Source organism: Dermacentor silvarum, chromosome 3, assembly GCF_013339745.2.
Source record: "Dermacentor silvarum isolate Dsil-2018 chromosome 3, BIME_Dsil_1.4, whole genome shotgun sequence".
Taxonomy (NCBI): Eukaryota; Metazoa; Arthropoda; class Arachnida; order Ixodida; family Ixodidae; genus Dermacentor; species Dermacentor silvarum.
Genome location: NC_051156.1, coordinates 5,351,584 through 5,368,438, shown reverse-complemented (window position 1 = coordinate 5,368,438; position 16,855 = coordinate 5,351,584). Strand labels below are relative to the sequence as shown.

General features: G+C 48.1%; 1 protein-coding gene across 1 annotated transcript in view; it reads right to left on the bottom strand.

Annotated features, from left to right (window-relative positions):
- Nucleotides 1–1,566: 1,566 nt before the first annotated feature.
- Nucleotides 1,567–16,855, bottom strand: part of LOC119443704 (potassium channel subfamily K member 9-like) — a 245,870-nt gene continuing 230,581 nt past the window's right edge. Inside the window, 3 exon segments of the mRNA XM_037708418.2 lie at nt 1,567–1,685; nt 1,688–1,920; nt 1,922–1,965. Coding sequence (XP_037564346.1) covers nt 1,567–1,685; nt 1,688–1,920; nt 1,922–1,965 — 396 coding nt within the window.

Genomic DNA, 16,855 nt, shown 5'->3' with positions numbered 1-16,855 from the left:
GAACAATGTCGTAAAAATATCGTGAGGTACTCTGAAGCTTTCTGCAGGGCTCGTTGTGCTCCCGCAGCTATCTCCGCAGCGTTCCAGTAGAAACGTTGCAAATTTATCGGCTCAGTTTTGGAGATCTCTTATTGACGGAACGTACCGGCTTCCTGCCACATCTGCGCTTGCCAGTTAACTCATTTGTGTACTGATGTTATCGTCCCTAAGCGACTTTGCAGACACATGTTTATTTTTTCTACAAAACTCGTACACGGTTCTCACTTCAGTTTGAATCATCGCGATTAGGGAAATGCAAGGTCGATTAGTTATGAAAAAAAAAACGGGCCTTCAGGTTTAAACTAATTCTCCCTATGATCAAGAGTAATTATAACACAGCCTGCGACATGGTACATGTAAGGTACGAAGTTCAAGCGTCCATTCAGATAATAGGCGTATTTGAACGATTCATTATAAATGGCGCTAACATCGAGGTTTAAACACAAAACTTCCAACACTGTGCTTCTGTGAAATGTTTACGACCTAGGCAGCATGCTCTTGTGCTGAGACACTCATCCGTCGCATGCCTGACAAGTGGGGTCCACGATGCCAGTGTGAGCAGTCGAAGCTTTGTACAGTCATTGCGAGGTTTGCCGCCAATGGCTGTCGACGCAAGGCAGGCTCATGTGCAACAATGCAAGTGCACGTGCCCGACACTCTTCCCGGCGCCATCACGCTTAGACTCAGAGCCAGCCACCTTGCACCTTTCTAGTGTCGCGGGCCAGTGACAGTACCCTAAAATCAGCTTTGCAACGCACTCATATTCACGCTCTTCGGCACTGTGTTCGAAGTTACTAGCGCTCACGTCTTTCCTGGAGTAAAAGGCGAGCATGATTCTTGTTATGCGCATTAACCTCCCGTGGGTGCGCACCAATGGTTTACACTGCGGCGCTTTAACCACGTCCTTGACTGAGTGCCGCGGACGATGTCAACAAATGCCGGATTATGCACCCTAACGCGACGCGGGCAAATGTCGAGAAAGTTTCTATTGTCGCCAGAGCAACACCTCGAGCAGTAAACCCAAATACATTCAACGATGCCCAAACACGCGTCTACGCACCATAAACCTGCCGAGAGGCGGGGAAAACGCTTAAGCGCAAATCAAACAGTGCGAGATAAATGATCGGCGGACGTGGAAACCGATCACACTTCGAGGCTCTCAAAACTTCGGGAACGGTTCTGCGCGCCTCCTTCCACAAGCCGCGACGCACGGATAAGTGCACACGAGCAGCGAAGCGTGCAAGTAGGTGCTCCTTAAGACGCCGGCGCTTGCTACTTTGTGCACAGTGCCGAGAGAGCCGTAGGTGAGTGCGCCGCTCGCTGATCGTCAGTGTCCCCTGCCGGTTGCGTCGGACGACGAGGCCGCCGCTGCCTGCTGGCCCTCCGGTTCTTCTTCGGCCACCTGGGGAGCGCAGCGGGACCTCGCCCGCGCCCTCCTCACGCGCGTCATGAGCGTGCTCAGGGGCACCCGACGTACTGCACTACACCCGCGAGACCGCGGCGTCGGCGGTGGCTGCCACGCCGACGTCATTCCGAGTCTGAATCGGCGTCCGAGTCGCTGACCACGCCCAGGCGGCGGCCCAGGGCACGCAGTTTGTGCACCACTTCCTGCACTAGGTTGAAGCACATGGCGATCAGCGCCAGTCTACGAGCAGGTACAGCGAGCAGATGACAAGCTTTTCTTGGGAGCCGCTGTCCGAGACGACCGTGTCCCCTGGCACCAGGTCGCCGAAGCCGATGGTGCTCAGCGTGACGAAGCAGAAGTACGAGCCGTCCAGGTAGTTCCACTCTTCCCACACGGAGAAGAGCACTGCACCGCCACAGATGTAGCCGCCAATGATGGTCATGCATAGCAGGATGGGCACCGTCACTCGCGGCCGCCTCCAAGTCGTCTAGAAACGGGTCCACGTATGCGTCCAGCTTGGCCTGCGCAATTCAGGCAAGGAATAGTTTATAGCAAACAAAGTGACAAGGCACGGTACAGGAACACTCTGAATTAGGCAAGCAAGATTTCGTGCTGCGCGCAGCAACATTAAGCGTCAAAGCTCGCACTTCGCGTAAACTCTTCATAACACAAGCGAAATCAAAACTTATTTCATTCCACAAATAGTCATGTTATTCATGACAGCAGCCACGAAAAGAACACCTAGATTTCGGAACACCGGATATTCAATTAAAAGTGTTGCATCGCCATTAAAGCTCAAAGGGGAGCTTTCTTGGCTAAAAAATAGCAGGCAATTTCGCATTGCACATTTTCTTATGCTCATTTTTCGTGCTTCTATTTAGTTACATTTCTCCTCGTGAAGGACACAATACACTATAGCAGGCCTTAATAAAATTGCTGTACATTATTTTGTTCTGAAAAGTGCCAACTGGTGCCCTTCCATGGCTACAATGCAGATACTAACATAACGTTAGTAATCCGCTGCTGACACATGTTAGGAGAGACGGAATGCTGATGGAGTTGGTGAGTATCGAGGTTTGAAAGCTTAGGTGCTGCAAACACTGATGCAACAACAATCGCAAGAATAACACAAACGCCGGCTGTTCACTTCTTATCTATTAATCTTCTTTAACGTTATCATTTCGCCTATCAAACAGTTGCAATGAGAAGAAAATGCGCTACTATTTTATGCGGTTCTGGGACAAGCGTGGCACATGGAAACAATAATCGGCGCCCGAAACGTGTTAGTAGCCTGTCAATCCATTTCCCGAAAGTTAAGGATAAAACTTGAGCGTTGGAAGCATTTGAGGTCATCTTAGACCACGTGATGGCACGCGGTGTGTAGTGGCGCGAGTGACGAAATAAAGAGTTAGGCGCCATTCTGCTCCCTTTGGGAACACATTCAGAGACACTAATGTCCCCCTGGCTCCACCAAAATTTTGAACCTCTAGGAGGCAGGAAAGCTGCTGGCGGCACCCTGTGGCGACCGTACTACACTTTTCACTTATGAGGCCACGCGCAGCAGACGTATATATTTCTTCTTTTTTTTTTGAGATAGCTGCAGACGTATATACTTTTCATTTATTTACGTCAAATGAGGAATAATTGTTTTACAGAGAATGTTCTTGTGATCCCGAAATTAGCCAATAGCTGTTGTGGGTCCAGCTGCTTGCGATGACGCTGCATGACGACACATTGCGGAAGCGACAGCAATCAATTTTTCACCGCTTTTGACACGAGATTGTAAATTCCCTGCTGCATGCAGTGCAATAATATTTGGCTAACATGTTTACAGGATCCTCATTAAAAGGTCGGCAGGGTTTTCTTACTATGTTGAAAAAGCGATTCAGGGACCGTTCAACTAAGGTTTAAAAAAAAAGGCGCAGTTTCGCCCGAAAGGCAAAGCATCAATTGCAATTGCAAATTAGTAGAAAGCTATACGGAGCAGGGATAGTAGTTTTATCGGCTGCATAAACTTGGACAAGTTCGCTTACTAACTGAATTACCAACCATGGTGTCAGCGCGCGCACGCAAGCAAACATGAATAGATCACCCTCGGCGTGAGCAAGCGCGGCGGCAGCAACAAGCGAAGGTTCGCTCGGTCTATCGCTTCAACGGAAACTGAGTGGCAAAAGCACAGCGCATACAAAGGTAAGAGCCGTGTGCAGATCGCTTTCAAGATGCGGTGCGCTCGACAGCCCGCAGCCGCGCAAAGTACAAGTACGCGGCTGCTGTTAGAGTCGAAGCCGCATCCACTTCCTCTCGCGCTGCCTTCCCGCTTTCCTCCTTTCGCGTGGGAGGTTGAGTCGCCAGTTCCCCTTGCGCCCGGTCGCAAGAGACGCATTTGCTGCCGTAGCTAAACGTCACGTCCCCTCCGTCCACCCATCCCCCCACGGTCCTTCCACGAGGGCAGACGTCACGTTTGCTCTCTGCCGTGCGCTCGCGTTCCGTGAAAGCGCGCGTCCCTGGTGCGCTTTCACTCGCACATACAGCATACGGCGCGCATCGACGATTTTATAGCCCTTGGACTTGATGCGGAACCACAGGGCGACGGCACAAATCCGCTTGGTGTGTCCGTATAATTGCTGTCGCAATAATATTTGCGGGGGCTCTTAAGAGGACCCGAATGAAAGCCAGAGCCACTCTATGATCAGCCACTCTATGGAGCAAATCGCACGTGCTTTATTTATTTATTTTTTTAGCACACAATACATTCCGGTGACAGCAACATTCAATACTGCAGCAGACGATGACGACGTTGTGTGTATCGTTATAATGGAGAACGATGCTCACATTGAAAGCGAATACTCCACCCTCCCCCCTTTCTGTGTCGCGATAAGTTCAGCGCCAAAGTAACTGCTCAAGTCTGCAGCCATTTGTTAGCTTTTCTGGCAATTGCATCTTTTAGTCATACCGGAGTTTTTCGTTACTATATTCGCCTTCAGTACTTCATACTACCACCTTCTGAATTTCACGGATTTATTCAGGTAATTTTAGGGATTAATGGAAATAGTTTGATGTAGTTGAATAGTTAAATGCAAATAAGGCATTGCATGCTATCAACTGCCTTATAGAACTGATAACTACCATAAAATTTAGCATCTCACCTAAGTTCGGAACTTTGTAGCAATATAGAAGTTACGGATGACAATTCTCTAAAGTGCGCCTTACACGTAGAGGTTTCGGAGCGGATGCAATAAAACAAAATTGCCGTATAATTGCATCTTTCCTAAAGTCCCGAAAGCGTTCTCTTTATAACACAGCAGCGCATCATAGATACCTCTATTATGCATCAAGTTTGTCCCCTTTGTTCTCCCTAACATTCCTTCCAAAGTAACTTTGATATCTGTTTTGACTACGTAGTCACAGAACGTTAGATGTGCGGTTGCACTTTCTCAAAATTATCACACATTTGCTGGATACCTGCGCACGGCATTGAGTTCGATATTTACAGAACCCCTATATCGTATTTTAGTATACCAACATTCTCTTTTTGTTACAAGGAAAATTATTCAACATTTCTTTCACTAATTCACTAGTGAAAGCTTCTCTCAAAACACTTGTTTCTGTCCTGTTAAAAGTGGGCAAGTATATTCAAAGCGGTTTGCATGACACTGAAATTCAAAGCATGAGGCAGCCTAAGCTAGGGAATGAACCTGACACACCGCAAACCTGGTGTGTCTTCTCGATGGAAAACTCAAGGCGCCAAAATGTTTCATTGAAAAATTGGTCAATCAGGAAAAGAGCCTATAAAGGCACTTCATGTTTGCTTGAAACAAACACAATTCGCTAAAGGGAGGTTTCACATTTCCGCTTCACTGTGTCTGCGGAATTTGAATCAGTGCCCATTGGCATGAAGACAACTTACATACCACTTAACAAAAAAAATTGAAGGACGCTTAAGCTTCGTTTTTAAGAGTGGAACGCGATAGCGTTCAAAGAATCCTGACTGCTTCTCACGCTTCCTGGCAACTGCAGCTAACGTGACCGTAATGTTGACCTGCAACGCTGGCGGCATACGTTATGCACGAAGGCGAGCTTCCTCGTTATTTTTTTCCCCGCACGGCGAGATCCGCCACTGCCGCGGACGCGTGGAGCGAGCGCCATCTGGATGGTGTTGAAAGGAACCGAGCGGGGCGCGCCGCTCACACTAAGATAGACGTCAAATAGAATTGAATTGAATTTTGAATTTATTAATCACAAGGTGATATGTACATTTGGTATGATATAAAGGTGGGGCCTTTATATATGGCCCTAGAAAAGGGTCTGTGTTTGAGTTTCCGCGTAACAGAATTGTTTTCTTGTATATTCACATTACACTCCGACGCTATCATGTCTGTAAGTTGTGTGTAAGTCGTACTTTAGGACTTTTTATTTTGAGAATTCAATTAGTCCAGTGACACCTATGCGTCACGCGGAGGGCCTGCTTAGGCTGGAATGATTTTTCTCTGACGCTCAACGCCACCGGCCCGACGCCGACACCGGATTTTCCGCGACACGGGGCCTTAACGCTATTGCTGTGAAAAACACCCCAATAAGTCTACGCTGAGTCTCTACTTACCCAAATCACCACCAACTCGACTCAGTTACCAAAATATTTACATTGTTAACCTAGAACTTTGGACGCGAGCCGCCCAGCCATTGCCGTAAACATCCAAAGTCACGCGAACGAAAAACACAGCGTCCTCGCGAGGTGAAATAACAATCTCTTGCGACCAAATCCAAGCCCCATGTCCGTCTATAGCCTCTATAGGGTCGACACAAGCTATTTTGCAAAAACTAGAAGAAAAGAACGAAGGAATGTGTTCACTCATTTGCATTTACAGGAATGTTTGCTAACATTCGTTCGCACGCTGCCTGCGGCAATGGCGCCGTCACCCGAAAAACCGCGGCTTTAGCTCGATAACACCGAGGCGCGTGGTGGTGGCTACGTCGATCGGATTACTCTGTGCGCTCAAATTGAGACCACACGACCAAACCCGTAGGCTGCGCCTAACAGCAGTCTTACGGCATATTCAGCAGCTCTGCCTACGTCATGGCATTCTTCCTGGCCTTACCAATAGTAGTTTGGAATGCAAGCTCAAGCTAAACCGAGTCTAGCACCCAACGCCTGCAACCACGCGGTTGACTATAACGAAAGGTTTAACAAAGGCTTACCCCAGCGCATTGCTCGATCAAGTTTCCATACTACAAAAGTTTTGTTATAAATAAGCAGCCAGCTGCTGGGAGCTGAGAGTTGAAGACGCTGACGTCAGCACTATCATTACAAAGAAGGATGGTATTGTGTGACTGTTCCGTCTTGACTACACGGAGAAACTGATAGATACCCGGCATATTGCCGAATAACAAGGAAAAACAGAACACAGCTTAACTTCTCCAGCACTGTTGGCAGCTTCCCGCACCTGAGATAATTCTGCAGAAATTCGGTGTCACAAGCGTTGAACCACTGTGTTCCCACAGCACTTCCAGCCGCTCATAAAATTGAAAATCAAGCATAGGCCGGCGTACTTACTGATAAGTACATTGGCTCACAATCGCTCCAGACTTATTTCACAGGCTTGACACAGAACGTTAGTGTGTGACAAACAGTGTTACTGGTCGGGAGTACGAACGGAACTGAGTGCCAGCGAATATGACTTGAGGTGGTATGAATAGTAGCGACTGCTAGTTAACATGAGTACGAGGAAATTCAATGACGGTTATTTTGAGTGGAGATAAAAGAGAGAAGGCAGGATGTTAACCATGCAGAAATGCGTTTGGTTGGCTGCCCTACTCGGTGGACAGACAATAGGGAATAGAAAGATGATAGAGAGACGAGGGGGGGGGGGGCGGTAGCAAATATGCGGTGAGCTCGCGCACGCATGCGGACGGCTGAGCAAATCACGGCCAGTCGCCCCAAAGAAAGAAAAAGGGCCATCACAGTTTGTGGGCTGACAAGCGATGGGTACGGTCTTCAATTAGCACCCTCCACGGACAACGGCTGATCGTCCAGTCGTCGCAATGCGCTCATGTTGTCTTTCCGACTGAAATCGATGGCATTGACACAATAAACGTCGATATTCTCTTCACCACCGCAAACGTCGCACGCAGCACTGTCGGTCATTCCAATCAAAGCAGTGTACACCTTCCTGAAAGCCACTTCCAATCACAGCCGGTATAGAAGCGATGCCTCACGTCGATCAAGCTCGGGCGGAGGTTGGAATTGGAGCGAAGGGTTCAGTTCGAGTAACCTGGTGCGCCTTATATTTGGGGTGTTCCCTCTGTTAAAGAGAGCTTGCATTCCACGTGACGAAGCTGCGTTGCAGCGTTTGTCCTGGAAACAGGAATGGCACGCTGTGTTGTGCTCGACGTGACTCTCGGGCAGCTGTGTCTGCGTGAGCATTTCCACTGATCCCGCAATGGCGAGGTGGCCACTGGAAAATAATTTCGTGGCCTTTCTGTTTGACGTCGTGGTGAAGTTTGACAATTTCCTACGTTCGTTGTTTGTGAGCTCCACGTCGGAGAACTGACTGCATACTGTGAAAACCGGTCTGGAGTCTGAAAACACGGCCCATGTACCAGGACTCTCTGCGTCAATAAATTTAAGTGCACTGCGCAAAGCCGTGAGTTCTGCAGCCATGGACGTCGTGACATGTGACGTCTTCAATCACAGTGTTATTCCTCTCGTCAGTATAAACATCGCAACGCCAGAACTGGTAGATGTAGCCGATCCGTCATTATAGACGTGCACTAGATCGGCTACTGTATCTCTCGCACAACAGGAGTAAGATCAATTGTTTTCCTGACTTTTCCTGAAGTCCTGAAATTCTGAGGTGTACTTCAGGACGGCACAAACACCATCGAAGAGATACCGGCCTGGCCGTAGGTGCGTACCCCGATGTAAGTTAGGCACGATATGCACCAACAGTTGTGCTATATGACGTGCGGGGTCATTCCACGGTGAGTGCGGCGAGGTGGTGACAAGGGGTCCTGGCATTGTGCCTGACATGTGCACGGATTGTCTCGACGGCGATGTGCATCGTGATTGAACATACATAAGCAATGGCAATAGTTTCAGCCATTGACGCACTGCGTGATACTCCAAGGCATATCCTAAGAGCTTGCGCCTGATTTCTCTGAATTGTACGCGAATTAGTTTTCCAGGTGTTGGATATTTTATAACAGGTAGACTGTACCGGAGAAACCCAACAAACGACACCCTGTACAGCTGTAACATAGATTGTGTGGACACCCCCCAGTTCTTTCCTGGAAGGAACTTGAACAGATAGTAAATAGCCATCAGGTGCTTTTTCACATGGTTCACGTGAGGAGTCTAGGACAGATCTCTGTCAATCACAACCCCCAAGAACCTGTGACTTCTGCAGGACGATATCACTTGTCCGTTGATTGATATTCCGTACGCAGAAATTGGCTTTCGGGTAAAGGCCACCACTGCGCACTTTTCCCACGTCTGCTCCCACTCTTGTTTACGAAAGTAGCACGATGTCGATGAGGCCGCCTTCTGATGCCGAGCGTGAAGCTGAACCGTGTCACCCCTGACGTCCACATACAGACGGCGTCAGCGTAGAGAGAGTCGAACGGTGCTTGGGAGGTTCTCTACTAGTCCAATAAGGGCTAGATTAAAGAGCTTCGGCTTAGTACTCCGCCTTGAGGGACTCCACCGTTACTGTAATACTAGCATGTCGGGCCATCCCCGGTGAGCACGCAAAATGATCGCACCTGTAGGTAGTTACGAACCCAGAGGTATATCTTGTCACCAAGTCCTGTTACTTCTAACGCTTTATGGATGACTTCATGGGTGAATTATCGTACGCCCCTTTAACGTCTAGAAACAAGGCAGCAGACAAGCGTTTACAGGCCCTCTGGAATTCGACGTACGTTACCAAGTCGACAACGTTGTCTACAGACGAACGGCCGCACCTGATTCCCGTAATCATGTCTGGTTAAATTTTATACTGCTCTAGGTACCACTCCAGTGGCGTTAGAACCATCCGTTCCGTTACTTTTCCTATACAACTAGCAAGCGCGATTGGATGGTATGAGGCAACATCCAAAGGCGACTTGGCAGCTTTGAGGAGCGGAATCAGGCGACTTGACTTCCATTCCTGGGGAAACATGCCGGTCTGCCACGAGTCATTGTACAGGAGCAGGAGTGCCTTTCGAGCTCGTTGGCCAAGGTTACACAGAGCACGGTATGTAATGCCATCTGAGCCTGAGGAACGCTCGCATAAAGCAAGCGCAGCTTCTAGTTCGTCCAAGCGAAAAGGGGCCCTCCATACGGGAATCACGTGTGGATGGTGAGCGTCGGGAGTCTGCGTTCCAGTGGAACTTTCTTCACCGGCAATCCTCCTACAGAAGGATTATGCGACTTCAATCTCGCTGCATTGTAGGTAAAGAGCCAGGATTTATATGGGTCGCGCTGTCAAGAGTTTGCACGGAGGCCACGAACAGTTCTCGACATAAGAGACAAGGCTTTCGTGAATCCAGAGACTCTCCCCGAAAGACACGCATCGTTGTGAATCCAGCTTATTCATACGACGCTGTATTATTGCGATAGCAATTATATGGACACTCAAAAGCAGATTTCTGCCGTCGTCGTCGCCGTCGCCGTGAGGTTCCGTATGACGTCAATGGAGATGAAATCGTCGCCGCGCGCCGAATGCTGTATGTGCGAGTGAAAGGGCGCGAGGGACGCGTGCTTTCACGGGGAGTGAACGCACGGCGGAGAACAAACGCGCGTTCTGCGCTGTGCTCCCTTAAGGGCTGCAGAAGTAGGCGTCTCTTTCCTCCTCTACAATCACCATATATGTAGAGCAAACGTGCCTTCTTCCGACGCACGAAAGGCCGTGGGGGGAGGGGAGGGAAGGGAGGCGACGTTTAGCTGCGGCACCAAGTGCCTATTTATATCAGAGGCTCCGGCAACAGTCACCAACGCCGCACGCATTTTGAGCGAACGCGGGCAAAACGCCGACGGCGTCGACAACAGTTCTGCGTGTTGCCGGTGCTGCTGCATGTCCAAGTTTATACAGCTGATAAAGCTGCTATCATTACTCCGTATAGCTCTCTTCAATTTGCTATCGCAATTGATGCTTCGCCTTTCAGGTGAAACTGCGACAACTTTTTTCTTCTGTGTGCGTCTGGCTAATCTCAAATCATGAATAAAATTTGTGCCGCCATGCGAACGAAGATATAGGCGCCTATATCTTCGTTTCGTGCGCGCGAACTGCCCGATGTCGAATTCGGTGCGTGCGGAGCTTTTGTGTGGGAACCTGCAAGGCACCTTTGATTGCATCCCCTAAGCTGGATGGTATATCGCCTCGACAGCAGTCTTCCAGGATTATTAAATGTCGGCCAGTCGATGGACTGGACGGCTCCGGAGAACTTGGAGCTAGTGAGGTTGAGAGCCTGACTAGCATGTTAAATTGAGGACGTGACTAGCCTTACTAGCTAGTCACGCCCTCAATCGCGCACTGCTACGTTTAATCGCCATTGTGCTTTATGCAGAACCTCACGGCGACGGCAGAAATGCGCTTGGAGTGTCCATATAGTTGCTATCGCAATAAAATGCGAGTGAGCGTCGCGAGTGTGAGTGAAGGTATGTACTGGTACAATGTACGTGAGCATGTGCCGGTGAGTGGGATTGGGTGAGTACGAGCGTGAGTTGGTGCCGGTAAGTGGCTGGAAACCTATGAACGCGAGTGAGTCTTGGCGAGTATGAGTGGGTGCGAGTAGGAACGTGAATGAGTACCTGCAGTGCGAATGCACGTGAGTGTAGTGAGTACAGAGCACGCTAAAATGGGTGATGCGTATGAGTGAATATAAGCATATTCTGCCGACCTATGAAATCAAGTAACCTGCCTACAAGAAGCATTGTATTATGCACGCTGCCAGCCTTTATGTGGAACTCGATCTGCACCCGAAACGTCGATGTCGACGTGCACACGAAACAGCAACAGTGGTCGTTACTCGGCCTTAAAACATGCATACAAAAACAGAGAGAAAATGAAAGGACAGCAGCATTACAACTACCACCGGAAGGCCACTACGCTCACCTACTGTTTAGACTGGAGAGATGAGTATATAAAGCAGGGGAAGGAAAGAAGGGAATAGAAACAAGGACAGTGAATAAAGAACAGTAATAGGAGCTGAAAAAATAAGAACGCTGCAAGTCATATCAATTCTAGACCCACATACATACGCAGGGTTCAGGAAGGAGCGGGATTTTAGAAAAACACTCTAACAGGCATATACGCATGAGCTGATAGCGAACGATTAACGCCTTCTCCAGTTTTTGCCGCTCTCTCTATTGCAAAATAATCCATGCTGGCCAGAATGAAACTTCGCGTACAGAGCTATCTGAGCTACCTGAACTTGGGAACAGCGCTAGACGACGCATGATACGTAATTCGTCGTCGAACGCTTTGATATGATATCTTGGTGAGGCACAATGGCTGCTCCTCCATTGTTAACAACTTAGGTATCGATCCGGCGGAGCCCTGAGGTTAAGAGCGTCCTGCAGCGGCATCGCAGCGTATAACGACAGCAAGTTTATCATACATGATCCGCGTAACTCTTGCGCCCTCGTCAAAGTGATTCTTCGCAGATTATTTTTTTTTTATTTCGCCCAGAACTTTTCAGGTAAACTGCTTTGTTTGGGGAAAAAATTGGTTGGTCTGGTTGATCTCCCTTACCCCTTATCCCTTGTCTAGGGTAGCAAACCGGACGTTCGTCTGGTTGACCTCCCTGCCTTTCCTCAATTCGCTTTCTCTCTCTCTCTCGCCGGCTAATGAAACACCTTCACAAGTTCGATGGGAGAAAATGTGGTATCACGGTAAGAGAGACCGGAAAGTAAGCAAACTGTTCACGTTACCTACTTAGCAACTGCGATAAGTACAATAATAATAGGGACACTGTGTCACATAATCATTTTGGTTCAACCAACATATTAGCAGCTGGTCAACTTGCGTTAATAGCTCGCTGTGTGCGCGGCACGGGAAGTAAATAAAATGTGGGATCAGGAGCATATTTGAACACTGTATAATGCGGGGACAATGCCTCATTGAGCTTTCCTTTGCGTTCCCATAATAATTTCACGCATCCTTCGCGCTCCACCATCCATCCCTTAAGGACCACGGCGACATTGGCGGCGTCTGCGACAGCTGCGCGCTGGCGGCCATTAATCGCCTGGCGGCAAGACACCGCGGGAGCGATAAGAAACACGGAGAAAATAAGGTATTTGCGCAGCTCCTCAGCGACGCACACAAGGCCCTATACACGCGCCTTACTCATAATATCCAAGGACAAAAGCGGAGGAAGAAGGGGACCTCCTCGCGGACGGCTTCACTTCCCCGAACCCTTGTCTTCCAACGCCACACCTAAGTGGCACAAGACGCGATTAAATTTCCCCTTGAAGGAAAGTGGCCTCATTCGCGGTCTCTTGCTCTTTTGTGCCGCCCCTAATCGTGCTGAGATGTTCGGCTTCCCGAGCGCGGCAGCTCCTTCGCCACACAGCGAAATTGTCTCTAATGACTGCGGAAGCCAGCAATAAAAACGGTGGCACAACTCTAGCAACAGAGACATAATGCACACAAAACAAAAATTCACTATCTAATCTTTCAGTACCTCTATAAGGATTTGTACTTCGCCTTCTACACCATAAGGAACAATAAAAACATCCGGCGTGCGGCAATTAAGAAAAGACAGAGAATGAAAAAGGGGGCCAAACGCGAAATCGCATTAAGACTTCGATGCGCAAAATTTTGAAATGCCAACAATTCCTTCTGAATAAGCTTGTCCAAGGGCTGACATTCGGTAGCCATGATTAAAACAGAAAGATTTTGATGGAGCGAACGGCGGCACGTCTCCATGATACGCGACGTTTAAGAACCGTACATGTCTGTGATGTGCTAGAATACTTCGTTCGCTTAGGTTCAACATAGTAAAAAGCCCCCAAATATGGAAAATAACAAATATATTAAGTCCCATCCCTATGAACTCGCCAATGCGGAGCCGTGATCCGACGCCGGCGAGCTAACTGCAATGCAACGCGTTGCTACTGACCTCGGCGTGGTTACGACGGTTTCAGTCACGCTTCAGTGGACCAAGACCAGACAACTCTAAACCAGTGGACCCTTCGCCGCAAAGTTAAAAAAGTCAGGACTGCCTAAGAGGGCCTGGAGTTCACAGAGCTGGAGGTCACCTAATAACAAGTTTTACCTGCACAACAAGCTTCATTGCTTCTAATCAGATTTACCCTGCGACTTTTGTCCTACTGTAGCACTGCTCCCGTGACATTATCATGGTCATGGCCTTCCAGAGCCAACACGACGAAGTTGTTGGCTTCTTATGATATGCTTATTAAAAATCGGGCCCTCGGTTCCCTTTCTTCTCGTTCACTACATAACAGGGCTAGAATCCGGCAACAATGATGCCTTCAGGTAGCATATGTGGGTTTATTGACCAGTTGCCATTACCCAAAAAGATCACGTGATCCTGAGGCCTGTGGCAGAAATGTTCCACATCCGCCCGTGGTTTGTGATGTGGCGCTGGCTAACACTCCCACGGTTAGTTCTAGTTGTAAAAACATAAATACCCCAGAAAGTGGATGGGAAAACGGATCCGCGGTAGCTCAATGGTGAGATCATCGCACGCGTATTGCGAAGACGTGGTTCGTTCCCCACCTGCGGACAGTTGTTTTTTCATCCATTTTCATTTCCATTTATTTATCATTTCTTTAATTCAAATAATAAGTACAAGTAATTTCCTCTATGTTGTCCTTGGTGCTATTGTTTGTTGGCTTCTTATGATATTTCGCAAGATAAGAATTCAGTCACCATGCTCTTTTTACGTAAGCGTATGCAGCAAAAAAAAAAATAAAACCCGAAAACATCGTGAGACAACACACAGAGAATGGAACAGGAGGAATGCTGGACCAATAACTGACTTTAATCCTGAAAGCCGACGTCCCCCAAGACATAACGGATCATTTGTGACAGCACTGTGAGTCACTTTACAGTAATCATTCTAACCACTACGACAATCTTTATCAGAAACCGGAGCTCCTTGCTTGTCAGGAACACAAATGGCACACACTTGTCCAGAATGTTGTAGACAAGAAAGCCTTTATAATCCCCCTTTGCTGTGGCGTCTTAGCATTCTGAACTACTGAAACGCTACTGAAGAGGGCAGTGAAACCACATTATTTACAGCGCAACGGTAGATAGTCGCCCGCGGCTGTGGGAACTGAATTGGCACGCTCACGCATCCTGTCATTGACACCCCTAGCTGACTGCCCTATGTACTCTTCGCCCACATGATGAGAATACTATAAACCACGCACGTGCTGCACCTACTAAACTTATTTGCATGTGCAGTATCGCGTTCAACCCTTCGCGTAGCGAGCTGCGAGACCCACTTACATACGCTAACCAAGTTGCAAGACGCCGAAAAAAAAAAGAAATGTTTAACGCCTTTCCTAGCAGCATCCTTTTTTTTAGATTGTGTGATATCCCCATGTAGGTACAGCATTACAACTATCTTCTTCCTCTCTTGGTTGCTCTCTTCGTGATCACTATGGATTCTGCGAATCATCTTTTGTCGCATGTCTAAAATTCCGCCAAAGCTGGATCGTAGGTTGAGGGTAGCCCGTAGTCACTTTGATTGCTGGTTGAAACTGCTTTGCATTTGATGCATACAACTTTTTCTAACGCACACATCACCATGCTCTCATGTAATTTAACATCAAGTCAACATCCAGTGTCACTCCAGCATCACAGCAACACCCACGCAGCTGCAAGGCATCATTGAGGCCGACAAAGAGCCGATGCTCAGTGGTAAAATGTCCATTGAAAAAGAAATTCGTAAACTGCACAGAGCGAAAAGCGAAGGTGATGTTGACCAACTTCTGCAAGGAATATAACAATAGAACCATCTCGAAAAGGTCACGACGATCGCATACCTGGCATTCTGCAGCGCGTTTGTTCTCGCGGATGCGAAACTCTACGACGTCTACTTTCGACATTATTGTAGATCTTCCCAAGCATAAACAGGAATGATTCACTGTTGGGTTAGTTGGCCTTGCATAGCTTACAAGGACAATTAGCACAATAACGCTTTCTCGATAGTAAGAATTGTAATAGAACTTCCCTTCGTCTCCCGTTCCCTTGTGTCTTTAAATGCCTAATTGCCCTCATCAGATAAACAGGAAGAGCTCCAAAATATCTTCCTACAGAACAAGGACTGCTTTTCGTCATCACACAACTAACGCTGATTGCTAAGCATGGCATAATAATTGAGAATGCGCTTGTACACTTCGTCAAAGCCCGTAGCGGATGTCGACACAAGAACGGGAGGCCAAAAAGCAACAAGCGGATGAAATTCTGCATGACGAAGTTGTTCTGCAGCCTAAAGAGTTCCTATAGTATTAATAAAACAAAAGGTTAGGCACTGCGTTATCGCGCCGATCATCGTCGTCTGAACAGAGTCGTGAGAACATATACTATACCAAGGCGCTATACCCTAACATGATTCCCAACTGTTTGGATTCCAAACTCCTGACGTCAATTTACGTAACTACCGACGCAAGCATCAGGCGGTGACCCGCAGCGTTGTCTAAACAACCCAATCAAACACTCTCCTCGTTTTAGGAGGTCACCTTTGATCGCTTTCAAACTAATAACATTGTCTACACTCAGCGGTTTTTCTTATTTAACCCTTTCAGCCCTGGCGTCGTCAATGACGACATGACTTAGAATCGGAATTTTCAGCATGAAAGATGAACCGAAACTGCTTGTATTTTTCCCGCATCGTACTATTGAAAGTGCTAGTGCCATCGCCATGGTTAGTCACGTGACTCTACGCAGCCGTGTCGAACGAGAAAGAAATGACAACACAAACATGGCAGACGCGCCGTCAGTATACGTGCACTTTTTTTCTTTTATATTTGAATAACCCCTGCGTCGTTTACGTTGCTTTTTTTATAGTGTCTAAACAGATTGCAGGACGCATGTACTTGAATAAGCGTCATTGCATGGTGATATTACTTGTAAGAAGATGTTTTTTTCCGTGTGCGGTTTTTGACGACAGCAGGGCTTGTGGTTGTATATGGCGTGCCGTCGGCTTGCCGTTGCGTCTGATTTCATTGGGTGTCTTTTTTTTTTCTTTTTTTCAGGCACGCCTATACCGTTGTAAGAGGGACGTGAGGGCGATGACGTGCCGGTATCATGGTCGTGTTGAGGACATTGTTCGCGTACTCGCACGAAAGAGACCCCTGGAGAGAGCCGGAGGCCGGGACGGTGCGGTAGCGCATCGGCTGGTCGACGAGACGTATCGGGGCAAGTTGGGGGAGGAAGGCTTCTCTGATGGTGGCTGACG